At 65.4% G+C, this 26,229-nt stretch overlaps 3 protein-coding genes across 14 annotated transcripts in view; 1 reads left to right on the plus strand and 2 right to left on the minus strand.

Moving 5' to 3' along the window:
• Nucleotides 1–189: 189 nt before the first annotated feature.
• Nucleotides 190–9,492, minus strand: CHPF (chondroitin polymerizing factor). Its single transcript, XM_090046233.1, has 4 exons — nt 8,916–9,492; nt 5,501–6,065; nt 4,875–5,057; nt 190–2,701 (listed from the first exon to the last, which is right to left on the minus strand). The coding sequence occupies exons 1-4, from the start codon at nt 9,188–9,190 to the stop codon at nt 1,439–1,441; spliced, it is 2,286 nt and encodes a 761-aa protein (XP_089902359.1). The 5' UTR covers nt 9,191–9,492; the 3' UTR covers nt 190–1,438.
• A 137-nt stretch (nt 9,493–9,629) lies between these two features.
• TMEM198 (transmembrane protein 198) lies at nt 9,630–22,973 on the plus strand. 5 transcript variants are annotated; one of them, XM_090046237.1, is made up of 5 exons: nt 9,630–13,322; nt 19,236–19,486; nt 20,186–20,761; nt 21,085–21,299; nt 21,594–22,973. In XM_090046237.1, exons 2-5 carry the CDS (start codon nt 19,324–19,326, stop codon nt 21,735–21,737), a joined length of 1,098 nt encoding a protein of 365 aa, XP_089902363.1. In that variant the 5' UTR covers nt 9,630–13,322; nt 19,236–19,323; the 3' UTR covers nt 21,738–22,973. The 5 variants fall into 5 exon arrangements, with proteins under 5 accessions (XP_089902363.1, XP_089902361.1, XP_089902362.1 ...); XM_090046235.1 differs by having other exon boundaries at nt 9,630–12,075; XM_090046236.1 differs by having other exon boundaries at nt 9,630–11,578.
• A 264-nt stretch (nt 22,974–23,237) lies between these two features.
• The window catches only part of OBSL1 (obscurin like cytoskeletal adaptor 1), a 29,332-nt gene continuing 26,340 nt past the window's right edge, over nt 23,238–26,229 (minus strand). For 4 of the 8 annotated variants that reach the window (XM_090046231.1, XM_090046230.1, XM_090046228.1 and 1 more), the window contains 3 exons: nt 23,971–24,240; nt 23,584–23,853; nt 23,238–23,421 (listed from right to left, as the gene is read on the minus strand). In XM_090046231.1, coding sequence (XP_089902357.1) covers nt 23,414–23,421; nt 23,584–23,853; nt 23,971–24,240 — 548 coding nt within the window. In that variant the 3' untranslated portion in view covers nt 23,238–23,413. Of the gene's footprint in view, nt 23,422–23,583; nt 23,854–23,970; nt 24,241–24,356; nt 26,129–26,229 lie in introns of those variants that run through there. The other 4 variants (XR_016442140.1, XR_016442142.1, XR_016442141.1 and 1 more) reach the window with 4 other exon arrangements.

A 26,229-nucleotide genomic window follows, 5' to 3' on the forward strand; every position in this document is an offset into this window, starting at 1 on the left:
CTCACAAGTAGCCTGGAGGCGGCAGACGTGCAGCAGGGCAGGGGCAGCCGCCCGCCTAGGCGCCTCCCTGGCCCTGGCCCAGCTCTCAGCCCTGGCGTCTCGCCTGGTCCACCCCCCCGACCCTACCGCTGCCCTGCGGCCATGGCACCCCATCCCTGCCCAACCCAGACTCCACGGCCAGACGCTGGGTCATCTCTCTAGTTTATTCAAGTGTAAACGTGACCGCCCACCCCACTGTTAAATACAAGCCTGGAGCACGGCCAGCTCCACAGTCACTTTCTCCTTAGGAGACTCGCAGCCGCTCCCGTCTGGCCCCCGCCGCGCTCTGCCCGCTGCCAGCCCAGTCCAAGTCAGTGGTGCCTGGTGCAGTGCAGGGCCCACTGCCAACGCGGGCGCCCTGGCCCTGCCTTAGGCTGGCGTGGGGTGTCCACGGGCAGACGCTGGCAGCACGGAGGATGATGACAGCAGCTGGCCTGGCTGCCGGCAGGACCGAGGCCAACAGGCCACGCGGGGCAGCGACAGAGATGTCTCGAGCCACCTGTGGGGCTCTCGTCCGAGGCAGTGGCCTCCTCCCATCCTGCGGAAATACTGCGAAGGCCGAAGCGGCCTGGGTCACGGTTCCCATGGGGAGCAGCATGTCACACGTGGGTGCAGAGGGTCCCAGCTCCCCTCAGAGCCCGCAGCACCATCACCCTGGGGCGCCCGGGCCGTGGAGCAGCTGCTAAAGCTGCACATCACTAGAAACACACTCCTCACTGCTCCACGAGGGTCAAGTAAGCCCCGCACCTCCACCTTTCCCCAGCAACCAGGGCCCTGGGTGGAACCTGCAAGCCCCCAGGGTACAAAGGGAGCTGAGCCACCAGCCCCTGGCTGGGGCTATGAGGCCCAAGGGGATGCCCAGCCCCAGGTGCAGGAGCCGGCGCGGCTCAAAGGGCAGGAGGCCGGAGGCCAAGGGGACAAGGAGGCCAAGCTGCCCCCTCACACCTGGGGCCAGGCATCCCGGACACAGGAGCCACACACTCCTGCTGCCTGGGGAGGGGCAGAGGCCCTGGCATCCTGCACACGTTGCCTGGAAGCCTGGAAAAAGCATCCGGACCCGAGGGCAGCTCCAGGGACTGGAGGGTGCAGGACAGGGAGAGCAGGGCCCAGCCAGCCCAGCACCAGGGCTGGAGCCAGACCTCAGGGTCCTGCCTCCCAGGCCAGCCCGTCTGCCGGCCGCTCCCCTCACCTGGCTCGGGAGACCCCTGGCTCCCATCAACATCCCGACCTCCAGTCCCACGCTCCCGATGCTGCGGAGCCAAGGGTCTAAGCCCCTGTCCTCACCCATCCCAGCTCCCACTGTCTGCAGGGAGCTGGCGCCCTCGGAGGAGGCTGGGCCCAGCCAGCCGGGCTGACAGGGCAGGCAGGAGGGCTGGGCTGGGTGCCCCCGGCCAGCAGCTCAGGTGCTGTTGCCCTGCTCCTGCTCAAAGAGCACCATGGCCAGCTGGGAGCGAGAGCCCAGCCCCTCCAGGCTGCTCTGCACGCAGCGGTGGTAGACGTCCTCGCTGAGGCGGGGGTTGCAGGCCTGCTGCTGGTAGCGCTGCAGCAGGGCAGGCTCCACGGCCCGGAAGACGTGCAGGCCAGAGTACTTGACGAACATGTCGTAGATGTCCAGGGTCTCCAGGATGTCCTCGTTCTCTTGCGCGTCGCCTGCCAGCCGGGTCCGTGCTGCCATGTAGTCGGCATTATAGAAGCAGGCCTCGTGGAAGGCGTGGCGGTCAAAGTGCCCCGCGTCCCGCCCCAGCTCCAGGATGGCAGGTGGCACCTGGTGGGGGTAGGCGATGGCCGGGTGGTAGCCCTGGAAGTGGATGGGGAAGAAGACCTGCCAGCTGTTGATGGTGTTCATACGGCAGCGATTGAGGAAGTCGATGGTGACCTCGGTGCCCACACCAGCCACAAAGAAGAGCGTGTCCACAGGGTGCTTCTTGGAGATAATGTCCATGACCTTGATTGGGGAGGGTGCGTCTGTCTTCACGCTGATCCAGGGGATCTTGACCTCTGCGTACTTGCGCTCGTACTCGGTGATCTTGGCCTTGACTGCGGCAAAGACGTCGTTCTGTGCCACCTGCTGGGCCTCAAAGGGGTCGTAGATGAAGAGGAAGGTGAGCACCGCGTTCTCGCCGCTCTCGAAGGCGGCCGCCGCATAGGCCTCCAGGAAGTGGCCCGCGCGATCGCGGTCATGGGCCGTCAGTGGCAGGATGACGTTGATGCGGCTGGCCTCTGTCACGTAGGGCATGGGGATGATCTCCACTTCGCTGAGGGGCCGCACCAGGTGCACGCGCCGCGTGAGCGAGCGGCTGTGCCCCTTCTGCGTCACCACCTCCAGCTGCAGGTCCAGCGTGTACTCCATGCCCCGCGTGGGGTCAAAGCGCCGGTACCCATTCACCAGCTGCTGCTTGCGGAGGTGCAGCGCTGGCTGGTACTTGCGGTTCAGCTCCTCCATGGCCGTGGCCACCACGTCAGCCACGTCAGCCAGGTCCACACCATGCAGCTCACACTTGGGAGCGCCGTCCACACAGGCATACACCTGCTCCTCTGTGAAGTAGTCCCAGCGCAGCACCTCAAAGCGCGTCTTGGGCTGGAACGGCGGTGGGATACCCACGGGCCACGTGGCACTGTGGTCTCCGTCCGCGGACAGGCTGCTGGTGTTCTGGATCTCCAGCTGCCAGAGGAGAAAGGGCAGCGTCACAGCACGGAGAGGCATGACCCCGGAAACCTCCTCCCGCCCCCCTAGGACCTGCGCCCCACACATTGACCCCACAGTCATGGGCAGATCGGGGGGGTGGCACAGTGCATTTGCACCCCCTTCAATTGCACCTCCACCCAGAGTTTGAACCCAAGGGCCTGGCAGGGGTGTTGGCATTTCTAGTCAAGCATCAGCGAGAGCATTTCTATTCGGGCAGCAGTCGTCTGACTTCACGGCTCATTATAATCTACCTGATTCCTTTTAAACCCCTCATTGCACAAATGTTAATGACGCTCTCTCCTTTTTAATGGTCCTGTTGTTCCGCTAACCAAACTAGCCTTCCTCCTGCAATTCTGCTGTCTGCTCCCGGTCACGTAGCTCCTGTCACAGCCTTGCCGACTGTTCTTAATGCTCACTAAAAATATTAACTCCGGTGCGGACACGAACTCAGGTGAACCTGAACTCGGGGGTGGAAGCAACATTCAGCCAAGCACTGGGTGCACCATCAAGATGTTCAAGGCATCTAGAACTTGCTTCATGAATCTGAAAACAGAGCATTTCAATCTAATGACTACAGGGCTAATGAAACAACATCTTTTGATTATGTTTTGCCTAGTTCTTTGTGGTTTTTTATAAATAAAATATGACTTAGCAAATTAATGCACATTCCAATAAAGAGGTGTTTGTCTGTGCTTTGATGATAAAATCCTAGAAGACGAGGATGGGACCTTGGGAGGTCACGTCTAGTCCAGCCCTCTGCTCCAAGCAGGACCAGCCCCAACTACATCACCCCAGCCAGGGTCAAGCTGGGTCTTAAACACCTCCAAGGATGGAGACTCCACCACCTCTCTGCGTAACCTGGTTCCAGTGCCTTACTACCCTCCTAGTGAGAGAGACAGTTCTTCCTAATATCAAACCTCAACTTTCCTTGCTGCAGCTGTCCCCCAGGTCCTTTTCTCAGACAGCATAACAGAGTGCTGACCCTGGCACCCTAGTAAAGCTGCTGGTTTCTTTTAAGCTGCGGGTTGCTGCAGGCAACGCTACACCCACCACTTGCATCCTGCCTTTGCAAAGTCCCAGCCCTGCCCATGGCCAGGATGCTGGCACCAGCTCAGACACGCTGAGCTGCTCCCTAGGATGCCAGCACTGTTTGCCCATGAGGTGGCAGCACCAGCCCACGCCAGCACGAAGGAAAGCGCCATACGCGTGGTCCAGGGCCTGGGCCTGCCTCCCGCTGCCTCCTCACCCCACCCCACCCCATGCCAGGCCGGGTCCCTGCGCTGAAGCCAGGAGCGGCCCTGGGGCCCGACCCCAGCCCAGGCTCTAGGCACCACTACAACCGTTTACAAACAGCCAGGCTGAGCCCCGACCTTGCTCAAGCTCAACCCCGGCCCAAGGGCCCCGCAACGCTGCTCTGGTGCCCAGCGCAGGCCCTGCCGATCATAGACTGGGCCACACTTCTAGCCTGAGTTCACCTCACCCCTGCTCCAGGCTCTGCTCCCAGCCTGTGCTCAGGTGAAGTGGGTCAGCATCTGTCCTCTGGGGTGCCTGAGCTGGGGAGGTGCAGACCCTGGCACTGGGGGTGCTCAGATGCCAGCTGGCCCCATGAGCCCCCCATGCAGCCAGGCTCATCACGCCAGTGCAGCTGGCCACGAGGTACCACGATGCCTGGGCCTGGCTGGGGTCAGGGCTCGGAACACCACACTGGGCACCTTTCCCAGACCACAGCTGCCGCGTCCTTTTGAGCCACTGGCTCATCTCCATCCCTGCGACCTCCCTGAGGCTCCAGATTCATTGAACACCAAGCCTGCGCCCAGACCACAGGGCCCGTGCGTAGAGAGGTCTGGCCTGGCCCCAAGGCCACTGCAGAAAACTTGTGCATCACAGAGACAGACCCCAGGCAGGACTCAATGTCTGGGACCCAAGTGTGGGCCAGCGCTGGCTGGTTCTGCACGGGGGGAGATGGCTGAACCCCACAGGGCCAGACGGGAGGGAGGAGGGTGCAGGGAGACAAGACAGGCTCAAAGATCAGGACAGGAAACCTCCCCACCTCCACTGCGCCCGATCCCATGCAGAGCCACCGCTGCAGGGAGGGGCAGGGACAGGGCGGCCTGCCTGGGCCCGGCTCCCCCCATGCCGCTGGGCTCACCTGCAGCTGCTGGATCTCCTGGTAGGTCCTCTCCAGCTCCACCTGGGCAAAGTGCTTGTGCAGCCGGTACATCTGGACAGGATCCAGCACAGGGTGCACGGTGAAGGCGCTGTGGAAGCGAGGGTCGGTCTCCCGCTCCGGGTCCATGTTCTTCCCCAGCTCAAAGTACTGGTAGCGCAGGCCCTGCCCAGGGAGATGGCGTCACTGCTGACCCTGTGGCGCTGGCTGCAGAACCGCAGCCACCCTCCATCCCCAGGCCTCGTGACAGGGGGGCAGGCTCACGGCTGACCCCGAATCAACCCCTCATCACAGCTTCGCTCCAAAGCACGGCTGTCCCCCGCCCATGGCCATTACATGGGAGACGCGGTACTGCCTCTTCTATCCCCGCCAGGAAGGGGACAGGGCATGTGATCCCCCGGGGACCCCAAAGAGGGGTTGGGCGATGTGCAGGAGAGGGGGGTTCTCTCCAGCAGCAAGGAGAGCACAGAACAGGGGCCACACCGGTCTCCCCATCCATGCCACGGGGAACATGGACAGTCGCCAGACCCCACCCCCACTGCCACTGCCGGCTGCATCCCAGGCACCTCATCCCCCACGCGTCACCCCGGGGTGGGGAGCCGGCTCACCTCGTGCTCATCCACGCAGTTGATAGCGGTGTAGTCGATGATGCAGCGGCCCAGCCACTCGTCAGGGCGGGCGCTGAGGATGTCGTTGCGGCAGTTCTCCAGGTGCGGCTGCAGGCGCAGCAGCAGGCTGCGCGACAGCAGGTAGCCAAAGCCGCCGTAGCAGTAGCGCCCCTCAGTGTCACCCCCGATGAACTCCTCGGGCCGGCCCAGGTAGAGCTGCGTGTCGATGCTGAGGTGGGCGACCAGGCGTGCCACACGGTGCGCCTCCGTGTACGTGTCGTCCTGCACCAGGAAGAACCAGTCGAACTCGGCCACGTGGTGGTCCAGCAGGTGCCGGACGGTCTGGTACATGTTCCAGATGGGCCGCTCGTCGCCGTGGGTCACCACGGTCATGCCGTGCGGCACCTTGCGGCCCCGCGTGCCCGTGAAGTACAGCAGCCGCTCCAGCCGGTGCCCAAGCGTCCTGTTCACTGCAACCGCCAGCGTGTTCAGTGTGCCCCGTGACGTCAGCACACCCACCAGCAGCCGCTGCCGCGTGCCCAGCTCCGTGCTGATGTACCGCGTCCTGCGGGCACAGGGGGAGGGTGTCAGCTGGACCAGGCTGGGCGCAGGCACTACCCCCAGCCCCGCCACAGATAGACAGACCTGCTCCATCCCCGCCCTGACAGACGGACGCACGCGGGAGGTGCTGGATTCATGCAGGACAGTCAGAGAGGGGCGCTAGATACACACAGGGCAGGGCACTGCCAGGAGGAAGCTCGCAGCGCTCCACGAGGAAGAGCTGATACCCATCTGCTGCCCTGGCCTGGTGGGGCCGAGGACCCCGGAGACCCTGCCGTGGGCTGGGGAGGTGCCACCTCATGGCCTGGCCTCAGCCTCCAACAAAACCAGCCCGAACCCTCCCCCCGTGGCAGCCCCCTCCCCCTCAGGACACGGCTGGCTTCCCTCCCCATGGGGTCCCAGGGCACCCCAAGACCCCGACAGGAAAAAGGTGAACATGAGGGGGCCGCAGCCACCCCGTGATGAGGTGATTCCCCCAGGCAGGCGAGCCCAGCACCCTTCCCCCTGCCTTGCCAGCTCCTGACTCCAGTGGTCACGTGGCTGCTGCAAAGAGGCTCAGGCGTAATCCCCCCGCGTGGGGGCAGGCAGCAGCACGGCTGGGGGCAGCACGTGTCCTGCCCAGGCTGCGCCAGACGCATGTGCACCCCAGCCCCAGCCGCCGAGCGTCCTGGGGGCAGAACGTCCCTCCCCAGCCCCGCGGCCCAGCTGCGGAAGAGCCACCCGTCACTGAAAGGGCAAAGATGGAGTCCCAGGTCTGGGGCAGCGCCAGGGCCATCCCCAGCAGTGCGGCCAGGGACAGGGCACCGGCCCGAGCCCAACCACATCAGTCAGACTTGGTCATAGAGCCGTGGGGCTGGCAGGGAGCTGCGGGGTCACATCCAGGCCAGTCCCGTCCACCCCCCCGCCCCCACACACACACAAAGCCCAGTGTGTGACCTCGGAGCTGCACGACACCATCACCCCGACACAACCCGGCATGGCCCCCCCCCCCGGGATACGGGGGGGTCGCGGCTGCCAACATCCTGCTGCTGCCAGGGGGTGGTGGGTGCTGGGGAGACCCCAGGCCGAGGCTGTCCCCCCACTGCAGAGGGAGGGGAAACCCCCCAGGCTGGGTCAGGCTGAGCAGGGGGCAAACCCCTGCCCCCCCCCCAAGCCTGCTGCGCCTTGAGGAAGGGGAGACCCTTGGACAGGACCCAGAAAGTGCGACGAAGCCTCGGGGCAGAGGGACGGGGTCTGTTCAGCCGCCCCCTCCCTGCCACGGGCGGGCGTGAGAACTGCCTGGTTAGGGCTGCCAGACTGCACCGACTTGCAGGGTTTAATTATCCCCCCAGCCCGGAGGCAGGAAGCGCCCCCCACGCGGCCGCCTGGCGCACACTGCCCGCATTCAGCCTCGCGCTTCCTGCCGCCCCACCCCTCGCAGGACAACAGGGCCATTCATGGCGGCCGGGGCTCCCAAGCAAGGGGGGGGCAGGTCCTGCTGGCGAGGGGGGCTCAGGCCAGGCCAGATGGACCCTGGCGCGGTGCCTGCAGCGCCGCGGGGGCCGAGGACTACAGCAGCTCTGCACCGCCCCCAGGCAGCCCAGCCTTGTGGCAGGGGGGAGCAACGAGGGCAGGACGAGGCCAGCCCCAGGGGCACTGTCGTGGCCTCCTGCCTCCGTGCTGCAGGCGAGGGGGACAGGCCCTCGCTCTCACCCTCTGCCCCGACCCCGCCAGCCGACCACAGCCTGCCCTGGTGCCCCCCATGCAGCCAGCCCAGGGGCAGCAACGGCTTTGCAGAGGGGACCGGGCGGCAGAGCTGGGCCCCAGAGCCCTGCCCCGCATGCCCTGCCCCAGCGCGGGCTCGCGCAGGATCGAGGCCGGGTGTGAGGGCTGATGTAGTCGCAGTGCCCAGAGGACAGGAGAGCTCGGGGAGCGAGTCTGCAGAGCCCCCGGGTCTGGCCAATGCCCCCCCCATGCAGGGCCAGGGGACAGGCCAGGAGCGGGTCCCGGCGAGGGAGGCACGGAGCAGGGAGCAGCCCCTCGGCTCCAGCCAGGACGTCCCACCGCCTCCCAGCTGGCGGCCACGGCGCGTGCCTGCGTCTCCCGGAGGAAGCAATTCCTGCAGGACGACTTCCTGTGCGGGGCAGCGGAGTCGGCGCCACCCTGCCCCGGCCCCCATGGAGGGCATGGGGCAGGTGGGGGGGCACCATGGCTGGGCAGGGTCCCCCATGGCCAACCCCCTGGTCCCCTGACCCACAGCTGTCCCCACGCACAGCCTGGCCCGCTCTCCTGCAGGCCCCCTGGGCAAACTGGCCCGGGGGCCACGCAGACAAGGCGCCCACGAGGCAGTGCGCCATCTGCCAGGGCCCAGAGGTCAAGCCCAGGCCGAGCCCGCGCCCCGTCAGGCCGTCCGTGCTGGCAGCCGCCAGCCCAGCCCCTGGGAGAGGACACGGCACAGACTAGTGCCCAGCTCCCGCTCCTGCCGTGGGGCCACCACAGTGCCCACGAGTGACACGGGGCGAGGAACCACACGCTGCGTCTACAGTAACCCGGCCTGAGCGCCCCTGCGCCTGCCCCCGCGGGGGCCAGGCCTCGACCGCCCCACGGTGGGCACGCGCTGGCCACCGGCCACGCCAGGCAGGCCTAGCCCAGGCCAGCGGGGCGTGGCGCCGCAGGACAGAGCGCGGGCGGGGGCGGGGAGGGCAGAGGCAGCACCAGACACGCAGGCCCGAGCGCCAGCCCTGCAAACAGCCCAGCCACGGGGTCACCTCTAACCCCGACCCCGGCCCTCCAACCCCAAGCCCTGCTCTCAGCCCCCTGCCCCAGCCCTGCCACGCCCCCCGACCCACGACCTCTGACCCGCGGCCGGCGGTACCTGACGGCCTTCTTGGCGGCGGCGCCGGGGGGCGCGGGCTTGTAGGGCAGCACGCGCGGCTCCCAGGGGTCGCCGGGCTCGGGGCCCGGGGCCGGCACGGAGCTGGGCCGGCGGGCGGCGGTGCCGGGGCCGCGGCGCGGGGGGGCGCCGGGCGCCGGCCCGCAGGGCTCCTCCACCCACGTGACGCTGAGCAGGCTGAGCGTGAAGCCCAGCGACACCCCCACGGCCACCAGGCCCGCGGGCCGCAGCAGCGACAGCACCAGCGACAGGCGCATGCTGGCGCCGCGGGGCAGGGGCAGGGGCAGGGTGGGGGCCGGGCCCGCGGCGCCCAAGCCGGGCAGCCCCTGGGGCCCGCGACAGGCCTGGGTCAGGCCCCGGGGTCCGGTCCCGGGGGCTCTCGGCGGGGGTCCCAGGACAGGGGGCGGGTCCCCCGAGGGAGAGGGGGAGGGGTCCGGGTCCGGGGTCGCGGGGCGGGGGCTAGGCTGCTCCCTGGGGGCGGGGGCGGGGGTGCTGCCCGCGGGCAGGGTCCGGGCGGGGGTCCCCGAGGGGGCGGCTCCCTCCCTCCCGCGTCGCCGCCGCTGCCGCCGCCGCAGCCTCCGGCGCCGTCCGACGTGTCACCCGCCGGCCCCGCCCCGCGCACGTCATGCAGGGAACCCCGCCCCGCAGCCAATGGCGGGGCGCGGCGTCACGGGGCCGCCCCCTCGAGCGCGCAGCGCGGCGCGGGCAGGGCAAAGGGACGTGCTCGGGGCCGCGCGGACAGTGGCAGAGAGGGCGCTTGTGCGGCCGCGGCGCCCGGGCTCGGGCTCGGGCTCGGGCTCGGCGGGACGCGGCCCCGCCGCAGCCGCGGGCAGGGGGGAGCCGGCGCCCGGCGCGGTTCAGCGCCGCTCCTGCTGGAGTCCTGCGAGAAAGGGTCGTTATGAGCAGCCGCCTCCCCCAGCGCCCGCAGGAACTGCCAGCCGCTGCCGCCGGGGAGGCGCCGGGCACAGCCCCTGCAGAAGGGCAAACGCTGCCTTCTTGGCCGACCTGGGTGCGAGGGTGCTGGGGGCACCGAGGACCGACGCTGGGCGCAGCGGGGATTGTTGGACAGACTGTGCCGGACGGAGGCCTGGCGGGGAAAGGGGCGAGCAGCGACACAGGGTGACGGCAGCCCCACGTCAGGCATTGACCCTGCGACAGGCTCGGGGCCGGCACGGGGCGAGCGGGCCTGCACGATGGGCGCAGAAGGTCAGCCGCAAGGGCACAGGGCCTGGCGCACGGGGCCTGTCCTTGTCTGCTTACACGCTAACGAGCTGGAGCATGAAAAGTCACAGCGTGCAAGTACAAGTCTGGGCGTGCTACTACGAGTCACAGCACGCGAGTACGACGCGTGCAGACGAGCCGAGCCAGGAGGGGAGGCCGCCCCGTGAGGCGAGGTCACAACTCGAGGGGATCTGGGCACGTCAGGGAATTGCTTTGAAACCGGCGGGATGAAGTGCAGCAGAGACGAGGGCGAGGGGCAGATGGAGCCTGGCGCAGGCACCACGCGCCGGCGCTGCCGGAGAGGCTCCACGGGCCACACGAGTGCCAGGAGCCGGCACGGAAAAGGCAGGCCTCACCGAGGCCCACTGACGCGCCGCGGGAGGCAGAGGCAGAGGCAGCGATTCTTCCTCCTGCGCTGCGGGGCCCTCGGCAGGAGTCCTGTGTCCTGGCTCGCACGCGGCACGGTCAGAAAGACATGGAAACCTGTCCAACCCCAGCTGGGACAGGGGCCTGGGGAGGCCTGTATCCCCATCACGGGGGGTCTCCAAGACCAGGCGAGGCCCCGTGTCTGGGCCGGCCTCACTTTACTGATCCAGAGATCCCTTCCAGCCCTGCTGCCTGGAAGACCTGTGGTGTGTCTGCACCTGCCGAGGGTGCCAGACAACAGGAAGCCCTCCCAGACCGAGGGAGGAGGAAAGAGCACAGCGGGCCAGGGGAATGGAGGCCCCCCCGGGCTCCAGGGCAGGGCAGACAGGGACCCTGGTAGGGGGAGGCCGGGGGGGACACGCAGTGCCTGGCAGGAAGGAGAGGGGGTTGCAGGGAGCCCAGAGACAGGGCTGAGGGTCACTCAGAGCCATCGGGTGTGGGCAAGGAGCCTGCAGAAACTGTCCAGCAAGCTTCCCAGCCTGGCTGGCAGGACCCAGCTCTGACACCTGCCTCCCCCCAGGATCCCCCTGCGTCCTCGCTGCCCTGCGCCACGGGGTGGTAGCAGCCGGCATCCCCGCGAGCCCCTCAGCCCCTGGCGGGTTTCACAACCAGTCTCGCCTGGCCAGGACACAGCCCTACCCCAGCAACATCCGCTCCAGTTCCCTGCTGCTGTGAAGCCAGGTCCCCGCAGACCAAAGGCCCCCCCAGCCCCCAACCCCATCACTCTACCCTGCTGCAGTCACCTGGGCCCCGGAGGCAACAGTCGCTGCGGCAGAGGACTGAGCGCCAGCCCTGCCCCAGGCACGGCCAGAGCGGGAGGGCTGGAGCAGTGTTGCCCCCCAGCAACTGAGCCCTCAGGGCTGGGCCACGAGCCATGCACCAGCGGCTGCACAAATGCCCAGAGCAGCTTAGAGGTGGCTGCACCCAGCCACGGACGCGGCGCCCGGGCCGTCCGTGCGGCAGGGAGCACGGCACAGAGGCCAAGCACTGATGCCGTGGTGAGGAGCGATGTGTGGACAGAGCAGCGGGGAGCCGGGAGAGGGTTTTGCCTCTGCCGCAGCAGCACTGAGACACGCTGGGATCCCCGTGGGCATCTGGGGTCCATGCACTTGACAGGAGGCCGAAGACTGGGCTGCTGACCCGGCAAAGTCCAAACCCTCCCCGGGGCCGTGCCAGGCCAGGCAGCACAGCCCGGGGCAGGAGCAGCATCTGCCCTGTCCCATCCACGCCCTTTGACACCTCCCAGCCCTGGGCCAGGTCCTCAGGCGTCTCCAAAGCATGAAGGGAAGCTTCGCCTTTCGCCTCCTCTGCCTGACCGGCTGCCCCAGCCCCTTGATCACGGGCCCCCTCGCACAGTGACACCCACAAAGCCTGATGCCCAGCAACAGCCCCTCGTGTCCCACCACCCCCGGCTCATGCAGATCGCAGCTCCAGCGCTGCCACCTTGCAGACCTCGCCAGAGCGTGGCTCTGTCCAGCTGCTGGCGGCCAGGATGGTGAGGGAACAAGTGAGCGCAGGGCTGGGGCCTAGTGCCCCATTGCAGGGAGAGCAGGACATGGGTGCACTCCAAGCCCCGGCGAGGACGAGGCCTCAGCTGTGCATGGGGCCCCACTCTGATGGGGGCACTAAGGGGGCCCGGGATCCCCAGCTGGTGTGAGGACAGCCGTGTCCAGGCTTGTCTGTGGCCACCAAGCTCCTCATCATGCAGGACAAGAGCCTGGGGGCTCTGCCCTGCACCATGGGCTGCAGCGAGGGGGCCCGCGGGACTGGCACCACAGAGCCCAGTGGGGCAGAGGAAGGCACTGACCGCACCATGGTGATCCCTGGAGACCTCCACCCCTTGCAGACAGACACAGCCCCTGACACCCAGCCCAACCTGCCCACACGCTCATGGGTCACCTCCCAGGAGGCAGTCCTGCTCCCAGGCACACTGCCATGGCAGCACGCAAACATGTGTACGCATGGGGGCACACGGACACGGGGCATGTGGACTCCCTCTGCCACCGGCCCCTGCACTAATTGCCTGGTCCTAAGCAGGACGGGGCAGTGGGGCCCAGCCCAGTCCAGCCCCTACCCTACCCCCCAGCCCCTACCTACCCCCCAGCTGTCCCCAGCCCCTACCTACCCCCTTCCCTACTGCAACTGAACTCCAACTAGCTTTGAGCATCAAGGACAATAAAAAATCCTTTTTCAGATATGTGGGGAGCCGGAGGAAAAGCAAGGGCAATGTTGGACCCCTGCTAAACCAGATGGGGCGACTGGCAACTGACGCCCAGGAAAAAGCCAACCTATGAAATGAGTACTTTGTGTCAGTCTTTCATCAGTCCCATGGGATGGCTATGCCTGCTACGGGACAGGGAGGTCCAGGTGAGAGAGATCCCCTGCCCTCCAGCAATGCTGACCTCGTGAAGGAACACCTTGAGAAGCTGGAGACCTTCAAGTCAGCCGGCCCTGACAGTCTGCGCCCCAGGGTACTCAAGGAGCTGGCGAGCGTCATAGCCCAGCCCCTGGCACGGGTCTTTGAAAACTCCTGGCGCTCTGGTGTAGTGCCCGAAGACTGGAAGAAGGCCAATGTGGTGCCGATCTTCAAGAAAGGGAGGAGAGTGGATCCGGCTAACTACAGGCCCATCAGCCTGACTTCTGTCCTGGGGAAGATCTTAGAAAACTTTATTAAGGAGGCCATCCTTGATGGACTGGCCCAGGCTAACATCCTAAGGGATAGCCAGCACGGGTTTGTTGCGGGTAGGTCTTGTTTGACCAATCTCATTTCCTTCTACGACCAGGTGACCTATCACCTGGACGAGGGAGAAGAGATTCATGTCATATATCTTGGCTTCAAAAAAGCCTTTGATCTGGTATCCCATGATCACCTCTTGGCCAAACTGCCCAGTTGTGGCCTTGGGTCCACCATGGTCCGCTGGCTGGGAAACTGGCTCCGTGGTCAGACCCAGAGGGTTGTAATTGATGGCAGCCACTTGTCATGGTGTCCTGTGACCAGTGGGGTCCCCCAAGGCTCTGTCCTTGGACCCACATTGTTCAACATCTTCATTAGTGATGTGGACATTGGAGTCAGGAGTGGACTGGCCAAGTTCGCCGATGACACCAAACTTTGGGCAAAGCATCCACGCCAGAAGACAGGCAGGTGATCCACGCTGACCTGGACAGGCTCAGCAAATGGGCGGACGAGAACCTGATGGAGTTTAACACCAAAAATGCAAGGTTCTCCACCTTGGGAGGAAAAACCTGCAGCATCCTTACAGGCTCGGCAGTGCTGCGCTGGCTAGCACTACAGAAGAAAGAGACTTGGGGGTCATAATTGACCACAAGATGAACATGAGCCTGCAATGCGATGCTGCGGCTAGTAAAGCGACCAAAACGCTGGCTTGCATCCATAGATGCTTCTCGAGCAAATCCCGGGACGTCATTCTCCCCTTGTACTCGGCCTTGGTGAGGCCGCAGCTGGAGTACTGCGTCCAGTTCTGGGCTCCACAATTCGAAAAGGATGCGGAGAAGCTTGAGAGAGTCCAGAGGAGAGCCTGGAGAGCATGATCAGAGGTCAGGAAAACAGATCTTACGATGACAGGGTGAGAGCCATGGGGGTCTTTACCCTGGAAAAGCGCAGGTTCAGGGGTGATCTGATGGCCACCTATAAGTTTCTCGGGGTGACCACCAGGATCTGGGGGAACGTCTGTTCACCAGAGCGCCCCAAGGGATGACGAGGTCGAACGGTCACAAACTCCTGCAAGACCGTTTCAGGCTGGACATAAGGAAGAATTTCTTTACTGTCCGAGCCCCCAAGGTCTGGAGCAGCCTGCCAGCGGAGGTGGTTCAAGCACCTACACTGAACACCTTCAAGAGTAAATTGGATGCTTATCTTGCTGGGATCCTATGACCCCAGCTGCCTTCCTGCCCTTTGGGCAGGGGGCTGGACTCGATGATCTCCCGAGGTCCCTTCCAGCCCTGATGTCTATGAAATCTATGAAATCCCAGCCACTACCTACCCCCATCCCAGCCCCCAGCTCCTACCTACCCCTATCCTACCCCCCAGCTGTCCCCAGCTAGTACCTACCCCCCAACTGCCCCCAGTGCCTACCTACCCGTTTCCCAGCTGCCAGGTGTCCCCCAGCCCCTGCTTACCCCCATCCCAGCCCCTACCTACCCCTCTCCCAGCCCCTAGCCCCTACCTACCCCCTCCCAGCCTCCAGCTGCCCCCAGCCCCTACCTGCCCCTCAGTTGCCCCCAGCCCCTCCCTACCCCCATCCCAGCCCCTACCTACCCCCTCCCAGCCTCCAGCTGTCCCCCAGCCCCTACCTACCCCCCAGCTGTCCCCCAGCCCCTACCTACCCCCAACCCAGCCCCCCGCTGTTCCCCAGCCCCTACCTACCTCCCAGCTCCCCTAACCCCTACCTGCCCCCACGTGGCCCCGCCCCCTCTCGCCCGCTTCCGCCGCCCGGCCCCGCCCCCGCGGTGACGCGCGCCGACGTCAGCGGAGCTGTCCGCTCAGCACCGCGGGCCGCGCTGGGCCGGGCCGGGCCGGGACCATGCGCCGGGACCCGGAGCGGGGCCGGCGCGGGGCCGGGAGCGCAGGTGGGCGCGGGGGGCAGCGCGGGGCGGCCGGCGGGCGCGCTCCGCGGGGAGCCGCGGGGCAGGGGCCGCCGGGGGGCAGCGGGCGGGGCTCGGGGGGCGCCTGGGGCAGCAGGCAGCGGGCTCGGGGCGTGCAGGGGCGGGGGCGCAGCGGGGGGCTGCGGGGCGGGGCGCGGGGGGAGCCGGGGCTCGGGCCGCGGCGCCCGAACAAAGAGCGGGAGGAGCCGCCCGCCCGGGGCTCGCAGCCGTCGCCCGGCAACGCGCCGCCCCCGCCGCCCCCAGCACGGCGGGCACGGCGCCGGGGGAGGCCGGGCCGGGGCGGGCCGAGCCCCTAGCGCTGCCAGGAGGAGCCGGCGCGCGGCCCGGGCCGGCCGGGATCCCCGGGGCCCTTGCACCCGCCCTGGGCGGGCGAGCGGCGCCCGGTACCTCTCCCGCCGGGGCCGGGCTGAGGCCGGCGCGGCAGCAGCCGGGGCGGTCCGCGCGGGGCGGCCGGCTGGCACCCGCGGGACGGTCAGACGGGCGCGGGCTCCGGCGCCGGGACCCTGCCGGGGGGGTGGCCGCGGCGGGGGCCCTTCCAGCACTGGGGCTCCCGCCCGGCCCGCAGGCAGCGGAGGAGCTGGCAGAGCCGGGCCGGGTCACGAGGCAGGACGACCCCGGCGCGGGGGTGCCCGGCGCTCCCGGAGCCGAGCCGACGGCAGCGCGTGTTGTCCCGGCAGCGGGCACGGGGGCTGCTTCTTCCACGCTCAGCGCCCCCCCACCCCCCATGCGGCGGCTCGGGGGCCGGGGCGAGCCAGGCGGGGCCGCACCAACTCGCCCTCCTCCTAGCTGTCACCAGCCCTGACATAGTAGGGATCACAGAAACGTGGTGGGACTCATCGCATGACTGGGCGGTGAGTGTCAAGGGCTATAGGCTATACAGGAAGGACAGGATAGGAAGGAAAGGTGGAGGAGTAGCACTCTACATCAAGGAGGAATATACTTCCTCGTTAATTAGCATGGGGGTAGAGGGGGGGCACTCTGAGGTGCTCTGGGTTAGAGTAAAAGGCAGTCCAGGGGAGAGAGACTTAACGGTGGGAGTCTATTATAGACCTCCCAACCAGGGAGAAGAGCTCGACCTGGAATTCTTAGGTCAGCTTACAGAGGCAGTGAGGGCTAAGGATGTGGTCATCATGGGGGACCTAAACTTCCCAGACATCTGCTGGGAGGAGCAGTCAGCCAAGTCTGATCGCTCACGTCGGTTCTTAGCCAGACTGCAGGACCTCCATCTAACCCAGGAGGTGCACAGTCCCACCAGGGGAGACGCCTTGTTGGACCTAGTGCTGGCCACGGGTGATGACCTGGTGAGGGGGCTGCGGGTGATGGGCCACCTGGGAGACAGTGATCATCGCTTGCTGGAATTCACCATCCAGCGTAAGGTGGCAAAGGGCTGCAGCAAGGCAACAGCCCTAGACTTTAGGAGGGCTGACTTCAACAAGCTAAGGAGGATAGTTGGGGAAGCGCTGAGGACCCAGAGGGGAAGGGAATCAGATGTCGAAGGTGAGTGGTTGCTCCTTAAGGAGACGATCCTCCATGCCCAAAGGGAGGTAATCCCAACAAGGGTCAAAGGGAGCAGGAGGGCACATAAACCCCCATGGCTCACTAAGAGCATCCGGGAATGTCTCCTTGCTAAAAGGGAGGCATATACCCAATGGAGAGATGGGGTCATCGCCAAGAAGGACTATGTTATAGTCGCCCGAGGATGTAGGGGGGCAGTCAGGAGGGCCAAGGCAGAGTTGGAGATAGGACTAGCTTCCCGGATTAAGGACAATAAGAAGTCCTTCTTCAAATACATAGGGGGTAAAAAGAGGGTCCCGGGTAATGTGGGGCCCCTGCAGGACACGATGGGCAACTTAGTCATCACACCAGATGACAAAGCTAACATATTTAACGATTTCTTTGCCTCTGTCTTCCTAAGTAGGGACCAGTTCAGCCACCTCCCTGCTGGGCCCCCCTCGGGCCCCGAGAGAGACACGCCTGGGCCAAGGGTTAGCGAGGAGTTAGTTAGGGTACTTCTGGAGAAGCTGGACGTGTTCAAGTCCGCTGGTCCGGACGATCTTCACCCTAGGGTTCTACAGGAACTGGCTGAGGTCATTGCGGGACCCCTGGCACGGCTCTATGAGCATTTGTGGTGCTCTGGCGAGGTGCCGGAGGACTGGAAGAGGGCCAATGTGGTCCCTATCTTCAAAAAGGGAAAAAAAGAGGACCCGGGAAATTACAGGCCAGTTAGTCTGACCTCAATCCCGGGTAAGCTCTTTGAAAAAATTATCCTGGCACACATCCAGGAGGGCCTTGCGGGGGAATGCATGCTCAGGGGCAACCAACATGGGTTCATCAGTGGCAGGTCTTGTCAGACCAACCTGGTGGCCTTTTACGATCAGGTCACCAAATCATTAGACGCAGGGGTTGCTGTGGATGTAGTCTTTTTGGACTTCCGGAAGGCTTTCGACACTGTCTCTCACCCTGTCCTCATCAAAAAGCTGAGAGACTGTGGTGTCGATGCCCACACGGTCAAATGGGTCGCCAACTGGTTGGAGGGCCGCACCCAGAGGGTGGTAGTGGATGGGTTCTTCTCGACCTGGAAGGATGTGGGCAGTGGGGTTCCGCAGGGCTCGGTCCTCGGGCCTGCACTGTTCAACATCTTCATCAGTGACTTGGATGAGGGGGTAGAAAGCACCCTGTTCAAGTTTGCTGATGACACTAAGATGTGGGGGGATGTGGGTGCACTAGAAGGATGCAATAGGCTACAAGCTGACCTTGACAGGTTGCAACGGTGGGCGGATGAGAATAGGATGGGGTTTAACACTGATAAGTGCAAGGTGTTGCACATGGGGAGGAAGAACCGGCACCACACTTACAGGTTGGGGAACTCTCCTCTTGCCAGCACGGAGGCGGAAAAGGATCTTGGAGTCGTCATTGACTCCACGATGAACATGGGCCGGCAGTGTGGGGAGGCAGTCAAGAAGGCCAATCGTACCCTATCATGCATCCACAGATGCATCTCGAGCAGGTCCAGGGAGGTGATCCTCCCCCTCTATGCGGCACTGGTCAGGCCGCAGCTGGAGTACTGCGTCCAGTTCTGGGCGCCACACTTCAAGAGGGACGTGGACGATATGGAAAGAGTTCAGAGGAGGGCCACTCGTATGATCAGGGGTCAGCAGGGCAGGCCTTATGAGGATAGGCTACGGGACCTGAACCTGTTTAGCCTCCACAAGAGAAGGCTAAGGGGGGACCTTGTGGCCTGCTACAAACTGGTCAGGGGGGATCAGCAGGTATTGGGGGAGTCCCTGTTCCCCCGCACTGCCAGGAGTGACCAGGAATAACGGTCACAAACTGGCGGAGGGTAAGTTTAGATTAGATATTAGGAGGCGCTACTTCACAGTCAGGGTGGCTAGGGCCTGGAACCAGCTTCCAGGGGAAGTGGTGCAGGCTCCTAGCCTGGGGATTTTTAAAAGGAAGTTAGATGAGCACCTTGCCGGGGTCATCTGACCCCGGTGCTCTTTCCTGCTAAGGCAGGGGGTCGGACTAGATGATCTACCTAGGTCCCTTCCGACTCTAGCTACTATGAAACTATGAAACTATGCCAGGAACGAGGCACACCGTCCAGCCCTTAGCCCCGGCATGACCCCGTTCCCGCTGACCGCAGGGGCCGGCCAGGGCCCGTTGCCCCGGCTGGGTTGCAGGACCCCCGGCCCGGCCTGTCCCTGCATCAGCACCAGGGCGGGGGTCTCAGACCTGGGGGTGCCTGAGGTGACTTCGCTGGGGTGCTGCTGCTCAGCTGAGTGCAGCGCGGGAGAGGTGGCCTGGGACAGCCTCTTCCCTGGGGACCGCCTGGATGCGGCTGCATTGTGCGGAGCCTGGAGCAGGTCCCACTGCCCTTCTTGGTGCTGCTGCCTCAGTTTCCCTGCGGGCTTGTGGCTTCTTTCTCTGGCAACACGGCACATCTTCACGGCTGGCGCAGGGCACGCGGGGGTCGCATGCTGTGTGCACCGCCCAGCCCAGACCCCCTTGACCACCCCTGCCCTCTCCCCACAGCTGGAGGCGGCTGCGGGCCGCAGCTTGGCCGGCAGGGTGTGGGGATGGCGTGGGGGCCCTGAGACCGCATCGGGGGCCCCAACGAGCCATGACCGCGACGGTGCAGACGCTGCGGTTCCAGCTGCTGCCGCAAGACACCAGCCCAGGCTGGGCACGCAGCTGCGAGCAGGAGATTGAGCGCCAGTACCAGGTGGTGCCCTCTGTCGTCTGTGCCATGTGCTGCCTCTTTGGCATCATCTACTGCTTCTTCGGTGAGGAAGGACGGGGACAGGGATGGTGTGACCCAGGGGTGGGGGCGACAAGGCAAAGGGGCAGGCGGGGGAAGGGTGCAGTCATCCTCCTGGTCACTCAGCATGTGGGGGGGTTGACTTCCTGCTCCCCACAGCCACCAGTCCACAGGTGTGGACACAGGGCACCACCATGCAGCAGCTGGGCATGATGGGAGTACAGCCCCGTGCACACACCTAGCGTGCAGCTCATGCAAGGAGCTCACGGTGCTGCACCCCAGGCTGCAGCAGGCCCCAGGCCCCTCCCTGGAGTTCAGACATAAGGTCCTGGGGGTGAGGGTATGGGAGCCACAGGGAGGAGAAAGGGGGACACAGCAGCGGCAACTCAGACCTGACGGCCACAGCCACCGCCAGGGCTTGCTGACAGCAAGAATAAGCTGGGAGAACAGCCCCACGGTGTCTCCTCCAGCCCAGCCTTGGGCCCCGTCCCTGCCGTCGTGTCCTAGAGGGGATGGGGGGCTCAGGCACTGTGGCCTCATATTCTCTGACTGCCGCAGTGTCCCTGCCCTCGTGCCCCAGTATGGGATGGGGTACAGTGGGCGCTGTGGCCCCATATCCGCCAGCTGCGGCCCTGGCCCTGCCCTTGCACCCTGGCCAGGGGTCTATGGCCTGGGCCGGGAGACGGCGCCCATTCCCCTGACAGCTCCCCCACCTCCCTCTCAGGCTACCGGTGCTTTAAGGCGGTGATGTTCCTGACGGGGCTGATGTTTGGCTCCATCGTCATCTTCATGCTGTGCTACAAGGAGCGGGTGCTGGACACACAGCTGAGCGTGGAGGCCTCGGTGGGCATCGGGCTGGGCATCGGCGTGCTGTGCGGGCTGGTCACCATGCTGGTGCGCAGCGTGGGGCTCTTCATGGTGGGGCTGCTGCTGGGGCTGCTGCTGGCGGTGGCCGGGCTGGTGGCCATGGAGCAGTTCTACCACCCGCCCACGGTGTGGGTGCCGCTGGGGCTGCTGCTGGGCGGGGGCCTGCTGTGCGCCGTGCTCACGCTGCAGTGGCAGCGCCTCTTCACAACACTCTCCACCGCCGTCTTCGGCAGCGCCGTCATGACCGTCACAGCCGACTACTTCCTTGAGCTCTTCCTGCTGGTGCAGTACGTCTACGAGCGCGTAAAGGCGGCACCCGCCCGCCCCGTCTGCTGGTACAGCTGGGTCGTGCTGGGCCTCTGGCCGCTGCTGGCCGTGCTGGGCGTCCTGGTGCAGTGGAAGGTCACGGCCGAGGGCTACTCGCACACCGAAGGTAGGGGAGGGGCCGCGGGCTGTGGGTCCAGGGGTTGGAGGTCAGCATCGGGCTCAAGCGACTGTGGGGTGCTGCTTCGGGGGTAGGGCCCTGAGGGTGACCGTCTCAGCATCTGGGTATTGGGAACTCATGCCAGGAGTGTCAGCCTCAGCTTTGGGGACAAGGAAGTTGCGGGGTGTTGGCAGAGGCAGGGAGGTGGTGGGGAATGGGCTGCAGGGCCTGGGTGGGCAGGCCCTGGGCATGGGAGGGGGGCCCGGGGGACATGGGTGCTGCCAGCCCCTCGATCAGCCCCGGCCTCGTGCCCATGTCGGTGCCGCCCACAGTGATCATCAGCCGGCAGCAGCGCCGGGTGCAGCTGATGCGGATCAAGCAGCGGGAAGAGCGGAAGGAGAAGAAGAAGAAGCGGAGGCTGCACCCACCGGCCCCCCACCCTCACCCGCACCCCCACCCACACCCGCACAAGGCTCACCCGCCTGAGCCCGCCTACCGCCGCAAGCCCAACCCTGTGCGCCGCTTCGACGGGGATGTCCTCTCCCCAGTGAGTCCTCTCCCCATGCCTGCCTGGGGAGGATGCCCTGGGGTGGCCTGGAGGGACTGGTGCTGGGGACGACCCCCAGGCAGTGCCCCGAGCCCAACCAGCACACAGGGTGGCAGGGGAAGCTGTCCCACTCCCAGGCTGGTGACATGTGCCCGGCACTCACCCTGCCCTGTTGGGGCAGTAAGATGGGTGGGAGAGAGGGCAGTGCTGCAGCCAGGCTGGGCAGGGGAGAGGCGAGGGCTGGGGGACGGAAGCTGGAGCCGGCCGCCCTCACGCCTCCCCTCTCCGGTGCAGAGCTACATCCAGAGTTTCCGGGACCGGCAGACAGGGACGTCACTGAACAGCCTCATCGCCTCGCATGCTGTGGTCGACCTGGACTATGACTGTGGCTCCACCGTGCCCCTGACCACAGGCGCGGGGCCAGCCGTGCGCGTGTAGCCCCCCGGCCACTGCGGGACACCAGCACAGGGTCCAGGGCAGCAAGGAGCAGCGGAAAAGGGGCCACCCCACATCCCCCCGGGGCCTGTGGACTCATCCCCTGGGCTATGGGGGGGGTCTGCCCAGCACCCCCAGGATAAGAGCAGTGGAGAGAAGGAAAGGGTTAACTTTCCCTGCCAGTAAGGACTCAGCTGGGGACCTGGGGGGGGGGGGCAGAGCCCTGGAGTGCCGTGAGACCCCCCCCCCAGTGCTCCATGTACCCCTACCCCCAGGCCCAAGCTGCCCCCTCCAGCCAGGCCGTTAACCTCGGGGGTCCCTACTCCAAGCGTGGCCCCTGGACTGTGCCACTCGCTGCCACCGCCTGCCCCGGGCAGTCGGGACCCCGCACTCCCTGGCAGGGGTCCAGCTGCAAGCGCGGGTGAGGCTGTCTCCTTCCCCACTTGGCAGCTGCCAGGGCCCCAGGCGCAGGGGATGGGGGTGGGGGCAACGGCATTCTTGTCCTGTCTTTGACCCCCGACCTGGGCTCAGGCAGCCGCCCTACCAGGCCCTGGCTGGACGCCCAGACCGGCCCTGCTGCCTGCACCGCAATGGACATGGCTGCTGCTTGCTGTTGGCATTGGCATGGTCAGCGGGGGGCACTGGCACCAGAGCAGGGCATCCGGGTGCAGGACACAGGGGCCTTTCCCATGGGATGCCAGCTCCCCTGGCCCCAAGCCAAGTCCGGGATTGGGGCCGCTCTCCTCCAGGCCCTGGACGCACCAGTTTGCCGTTTTGCTGGCAACTGTATTTGTAGCAGGGGCAGGGGCAGGGGCAGGGACCGACCCGTGGGCAGGCAGCACGGGGCAGGGCCCAGGGGCTGCAGGTCTGCCCAGGTGCCCTGCGTCCCTGCGCGGCTCTGGCCTTGTACATACGCATCTTGCTGTGATTCGTCTTTGCTCCCGGGGATACCTCCTGCCCACCCCCACGTCCCCCAGCTGCGGAGGGACAGGCCCTGGGAAGTGGGGTGGGGTGCGGAGGGGGCCTGCATGCCCCCTACACCAGCACTACCACCCCGCCACGCCGTCGCCCTTGGGGGTCCCACCCGCACGAGCATGGCAGCCCCCGGATGCTGCATGTTTCCACTCCAGCACCGGCCCTGGCGCCTCCGCAGGTGCCCCCCTCCCCCCCCACGCGCGTTCTCAGTCTTTTTGTAAATGTGCCAAATGCTGCTGGCTGCGGCCGCGCAGTAAAGAGCCTTTCAGAGCCGCGGCCCTGTGTGCGCCTGGGGCAGGCAGAGCAGGGCACAGAGCCAGGTGCTGGGGGCATGGCCAGGGCACGTGGCCGGGGGTAGGTCCTGGCTCCATGCAGCCCTGGGGCCATGGGGGCGTCTGGTCCAATGCGCCGTGACACGCAGGCACAGAGCAGCCCTGCTGCGCACAGAGCCACCAACCCCTTCCCGTCACCCAGGCCTCACAGCTGGATGCGCAGGGGCAGCACGCACGGCAAGAGATGGAGGCATTTAATGGAGGTGTTTAATAATAATGAAGCAGCCACCACCCCCTTCCCCCGCTGGGGCAGGGGCAGGGCCTGTCCGTCTGTCCATCCTCTCTGCCACCAGCAGCTCGCCTGACAGGACCTGGGGCTGCCCCACAGGCGCATCTGCCTGCGAGCTCCACACCGCCACGGCCCTCTGGCTCTTAGCGCCCTGGGGAAGGCAGGAGGTCAGGGAAGGCCCAGGCCTGGCCCCAGGGCCCACAGGCCAGGGGCCCCCAGCTGGCAAGATCCAGCCCCCGGGACCTGCTTCGACCCAGACAGGCTGGCAGGGCGGGCCCCGGGCTGAGGCACAGGGCCCTGGGCTGGCACGTACCTCGCACGGTGAGCTGGGCCTTGGAGCGGGCATTGCCAAGGGCCACCTTGACCACGCCGCTCATGCCGGCCGAGGTGTGGCGCAGTGTCAGGCGGTGCACACGGCCCGCGCTCTCCATGGCCACGTGTGCGCCGGCCCTCAGTGTCTCCCCATTCAGGCTCCACCGCGGCGGGGCTGGCAGTGCCGCCGACACCTCGCACTCGAACCGTGCCTCACCCGGTGCCACCACCTCCACGCTGTGCAGGCCCCGCACCACCTGCACACTCTCCGCTGCAAAGCCCAGACAGTTGCCAGGGGCTGGGACCCAGCCCCTGCCCCTGCCATAGCCCCCTGCAGAGACCCCCAGCCCCACCAGGGCCCTGGGTGCCCCCCAGAGCAGCCCCTCACCCTCCACGAGCAGGCGGGCACTGGAGCGGTCATCCAGGGCGTCGCAGGTGTAGGTGGCCTCATCCTCGGGGCCCACCTGATGGATGACAAGGGTGCGGTAGCAGTCCAGGTTGCAGATCTCATATTTGTCGCCACCGCCGAAGATCTCGGTGTCGCCGCGGAACCAGCGGACGCGGCCACGGGCATGAGACACGGTGCACTCCAGCGTGGCCTTGTGCTGCGCCAGCACCGTCTTGTCCCGCAGCGGCCGCACAATCCGGATGGGCAGTGCTGCAATGGGAGTGCGGTGAGACTGTGCTTGGGGGGGCCAGCACCTCCCTCCACCCTTCCTGCAGCTGCCCGTGGCTTCTGACTTGCCCCAGCCGCCCCACAGCCCTGCCACTTACCCCCATGCCCACCCTGTGCTGCTCACGCTGCCTCAGCCCCCCACCCCCTGCGCGCAACAAGGGTGAGGGGGTGAGCACAGGCTTCCCTAAGAGAGACTCATGAGGCCAGGCCTGGCCAGTCTGGAAGAGACACTGGAGGAGGACAGGAGCAGGGTTTGCACCACACTGAATAAGGAAGAGAAAGTCCCTGGGGATTTATTCTTGCCTGTCTCTGCCCAGCTAGAGCAGGGGTCCTGGCATGGGATGAGCAGGCTGGCAGCTGCCAGTCAAGCCCAGGCCATCCTGTCCCCTCCACGAGCCATTCAAGGGGGGGACTCGTGGCCTTTACAGAATCACAGATAACGAGGGCTGGAAGGGAGCTGAGGAGGTCACGTCTAGTCCAACCCCTGCTCAAAGCACCACCAGCTCCCACCACAGCATCCCAGACAAGACATTGTCTACCCGGGTCTTTCAATCCTTGGAGGTTTTTATGCCACCAGCTCTCTAGGTAGCCTGTGTCCTCCCTCAGGACTGTCTCCAGCTCAGGTTACACCTCAGGGTTACCTGAAGAGATGGGGCAGAGGATGCTGCCCCTTTGCAGTGACCGTGGTAACCAGATTGTCAGCTGGCAGTTTGGGGAGACAGAGATGGCATTCTGCCACAGCCTGTCCCAGTGCTTCACCACCCTCCTGCTGAGAAAGTTTTTTCTAATATCCAACCTCAACTTCCCTTGCTGCAGCTTGAGCCCATTGCTCCTTGTCCTGTCATCTGCCCCCATTGAGACCAGCCCAGCCCCATCCTCTTTGCAGCCCCCCTGCAGGGAGGTGAAGGCTGCTGTTCAATCCCCCTCAGTCTTCTCTTCTGCAGACTTGATCAGCCCAGTTCCCTCAGCCTCTCCTCACCAGTCCTGTCCCCCAGCCACACAACCATTTTCATTGCCCTCTGCTGGACTCTCCACTTTCTATAGTGGGGGGGCCCACAGCTGGACATCGGACTCCAGATGTGGCCTCCCCAGTGCCAAATAGAAGGGAAGAATCACTGCCCTCAATCTGCTGGCAGCGCTCCTGCCAATGCAGCCCTGGATGCCAGTTGCCTTCTTGGCACCCAGGGCACATTGCTGGCTTCTGTCCAGCTTCTTGTCCCCTGTACCCCCAGGGCCTTTCCTGCAGAGCCGCTGCCCAGCCCATCGCCCCAGCCTGCTCCGGTGCAGGGGATCGCTCCCTCCGCAGTGCAGGACTTTGCACTTGTCCTTGTTGAACGTCAGGAGATTCCTTTTGGCCCGATCCCCCAACATGTCAAGGTCACTCTGAATCCCAGCCCTACCCTGCAGCGTAACTACTACTCCCCTCAGCTTGGTGTCATCTGCAGACTTGCTGAGGGTGCGCTGCATCCCATCTTCCAGGTCCTTAATGAAGACATTGAATAAAACCACCCCCAAGACCAGCCCCTGGGGCACTGCGCTTGATACCAGCTGCAATTAGACATTGAGCCACTGATTACTACCCTCTGGGCCCAATGCTCCAGCCAGTTTTCTATCCATCTTACATTCATTCATCCATTCATTCTGCCCAGACTCCTTATCTTGTTTGCAAGAATGCTGTAGGAGACCATATCAAAGGCCTTGCAAAAGCCAGTGTATATCACATGCACTGCTCTTCCACCAGGCGTGGAAGCTGAGCGCGTAGCCAGACTCACAAGGGGTTGACACGTTCTTGGAGGAAAGGGGCATCAAGAGCAGGAGGCAAGGGGCACGACCTCTGCATCAGAACTGCCTCGACCCTAAATGCTGGAGGCTGCACATGGAAAAAACCCTGCTCATGCCCAGCTCGTTCTCCCTTCCAGCCTTCGCTCCCTTCCACCACAGGACACAGGAGACTGAAGACAGACCTGGGCT

The sequence above is a fragment of the Crocodylus siamensis genome, chromosome 4 (assembly GCF_052110815.1).
Source record: "Crocodylus siamensis isolate JL-2025a chromosome 4, ASM5211081v1, whole genome shotgun sequence".
NCBI lineage: Eukaryota > Metazoa > Chordata > Crocodylia > Crocodylidae > Crocodylus > Crocodylus siamensis.

What these genes read in the sequence shown, in the direction of transcription:
- CHPF (XM_090046233.1), bottom strand. Translation starts at nt 9,190, where the DNA reads ATGCGCCTGTCGCTGGTGCTGTCGCTGCTGCGGCCCGCGGGCCTGGTG. An exon ending in ACTGCGTGGATGAGCACGAG is followed by an intron (nt 5,058 to 5,500) that starts GTGAGCCGGCTC and finishes CTCCCTGGGCAG; the next exon opens with GGCCTGCGCTACCAGTACTT. An exon ending in AGGAGATCCAGCAGCTGCAG is followed by an intron (nt 2,702 to 4,874) that starts GTGAGCCCAGCG and finishes CTCCTCTGGCAG; the next exon opens with CTGGAGATCCAGAACACCAG.
- TMEM198 (XM_090046235.1), top strand. Translation starts at nt 11,996, where the DNA reads ATGCAGATCGCAGCTCCAGCGCTGCCACCTTGCAGACCTCGCCAGAGC. An exon ending in GGGCTACTCGCACACCGAAG is followed by an intron (nt 20,762 to 21,084) that starts GTAGGGGAGGGG and finishes TGCCGCCCACAG; the next exon opens with TGATCATCAGCCGGCAGCAG. An exon ending in ACGGGGATGTCCTCTCCCCA is followed by an intron (nt 21,300 to 21,593) that starts GTGAGTCCTCTC and finishes TCTCCGGTGCAG; the next exon opens with AGCTACATCCAGAGTTTCCG.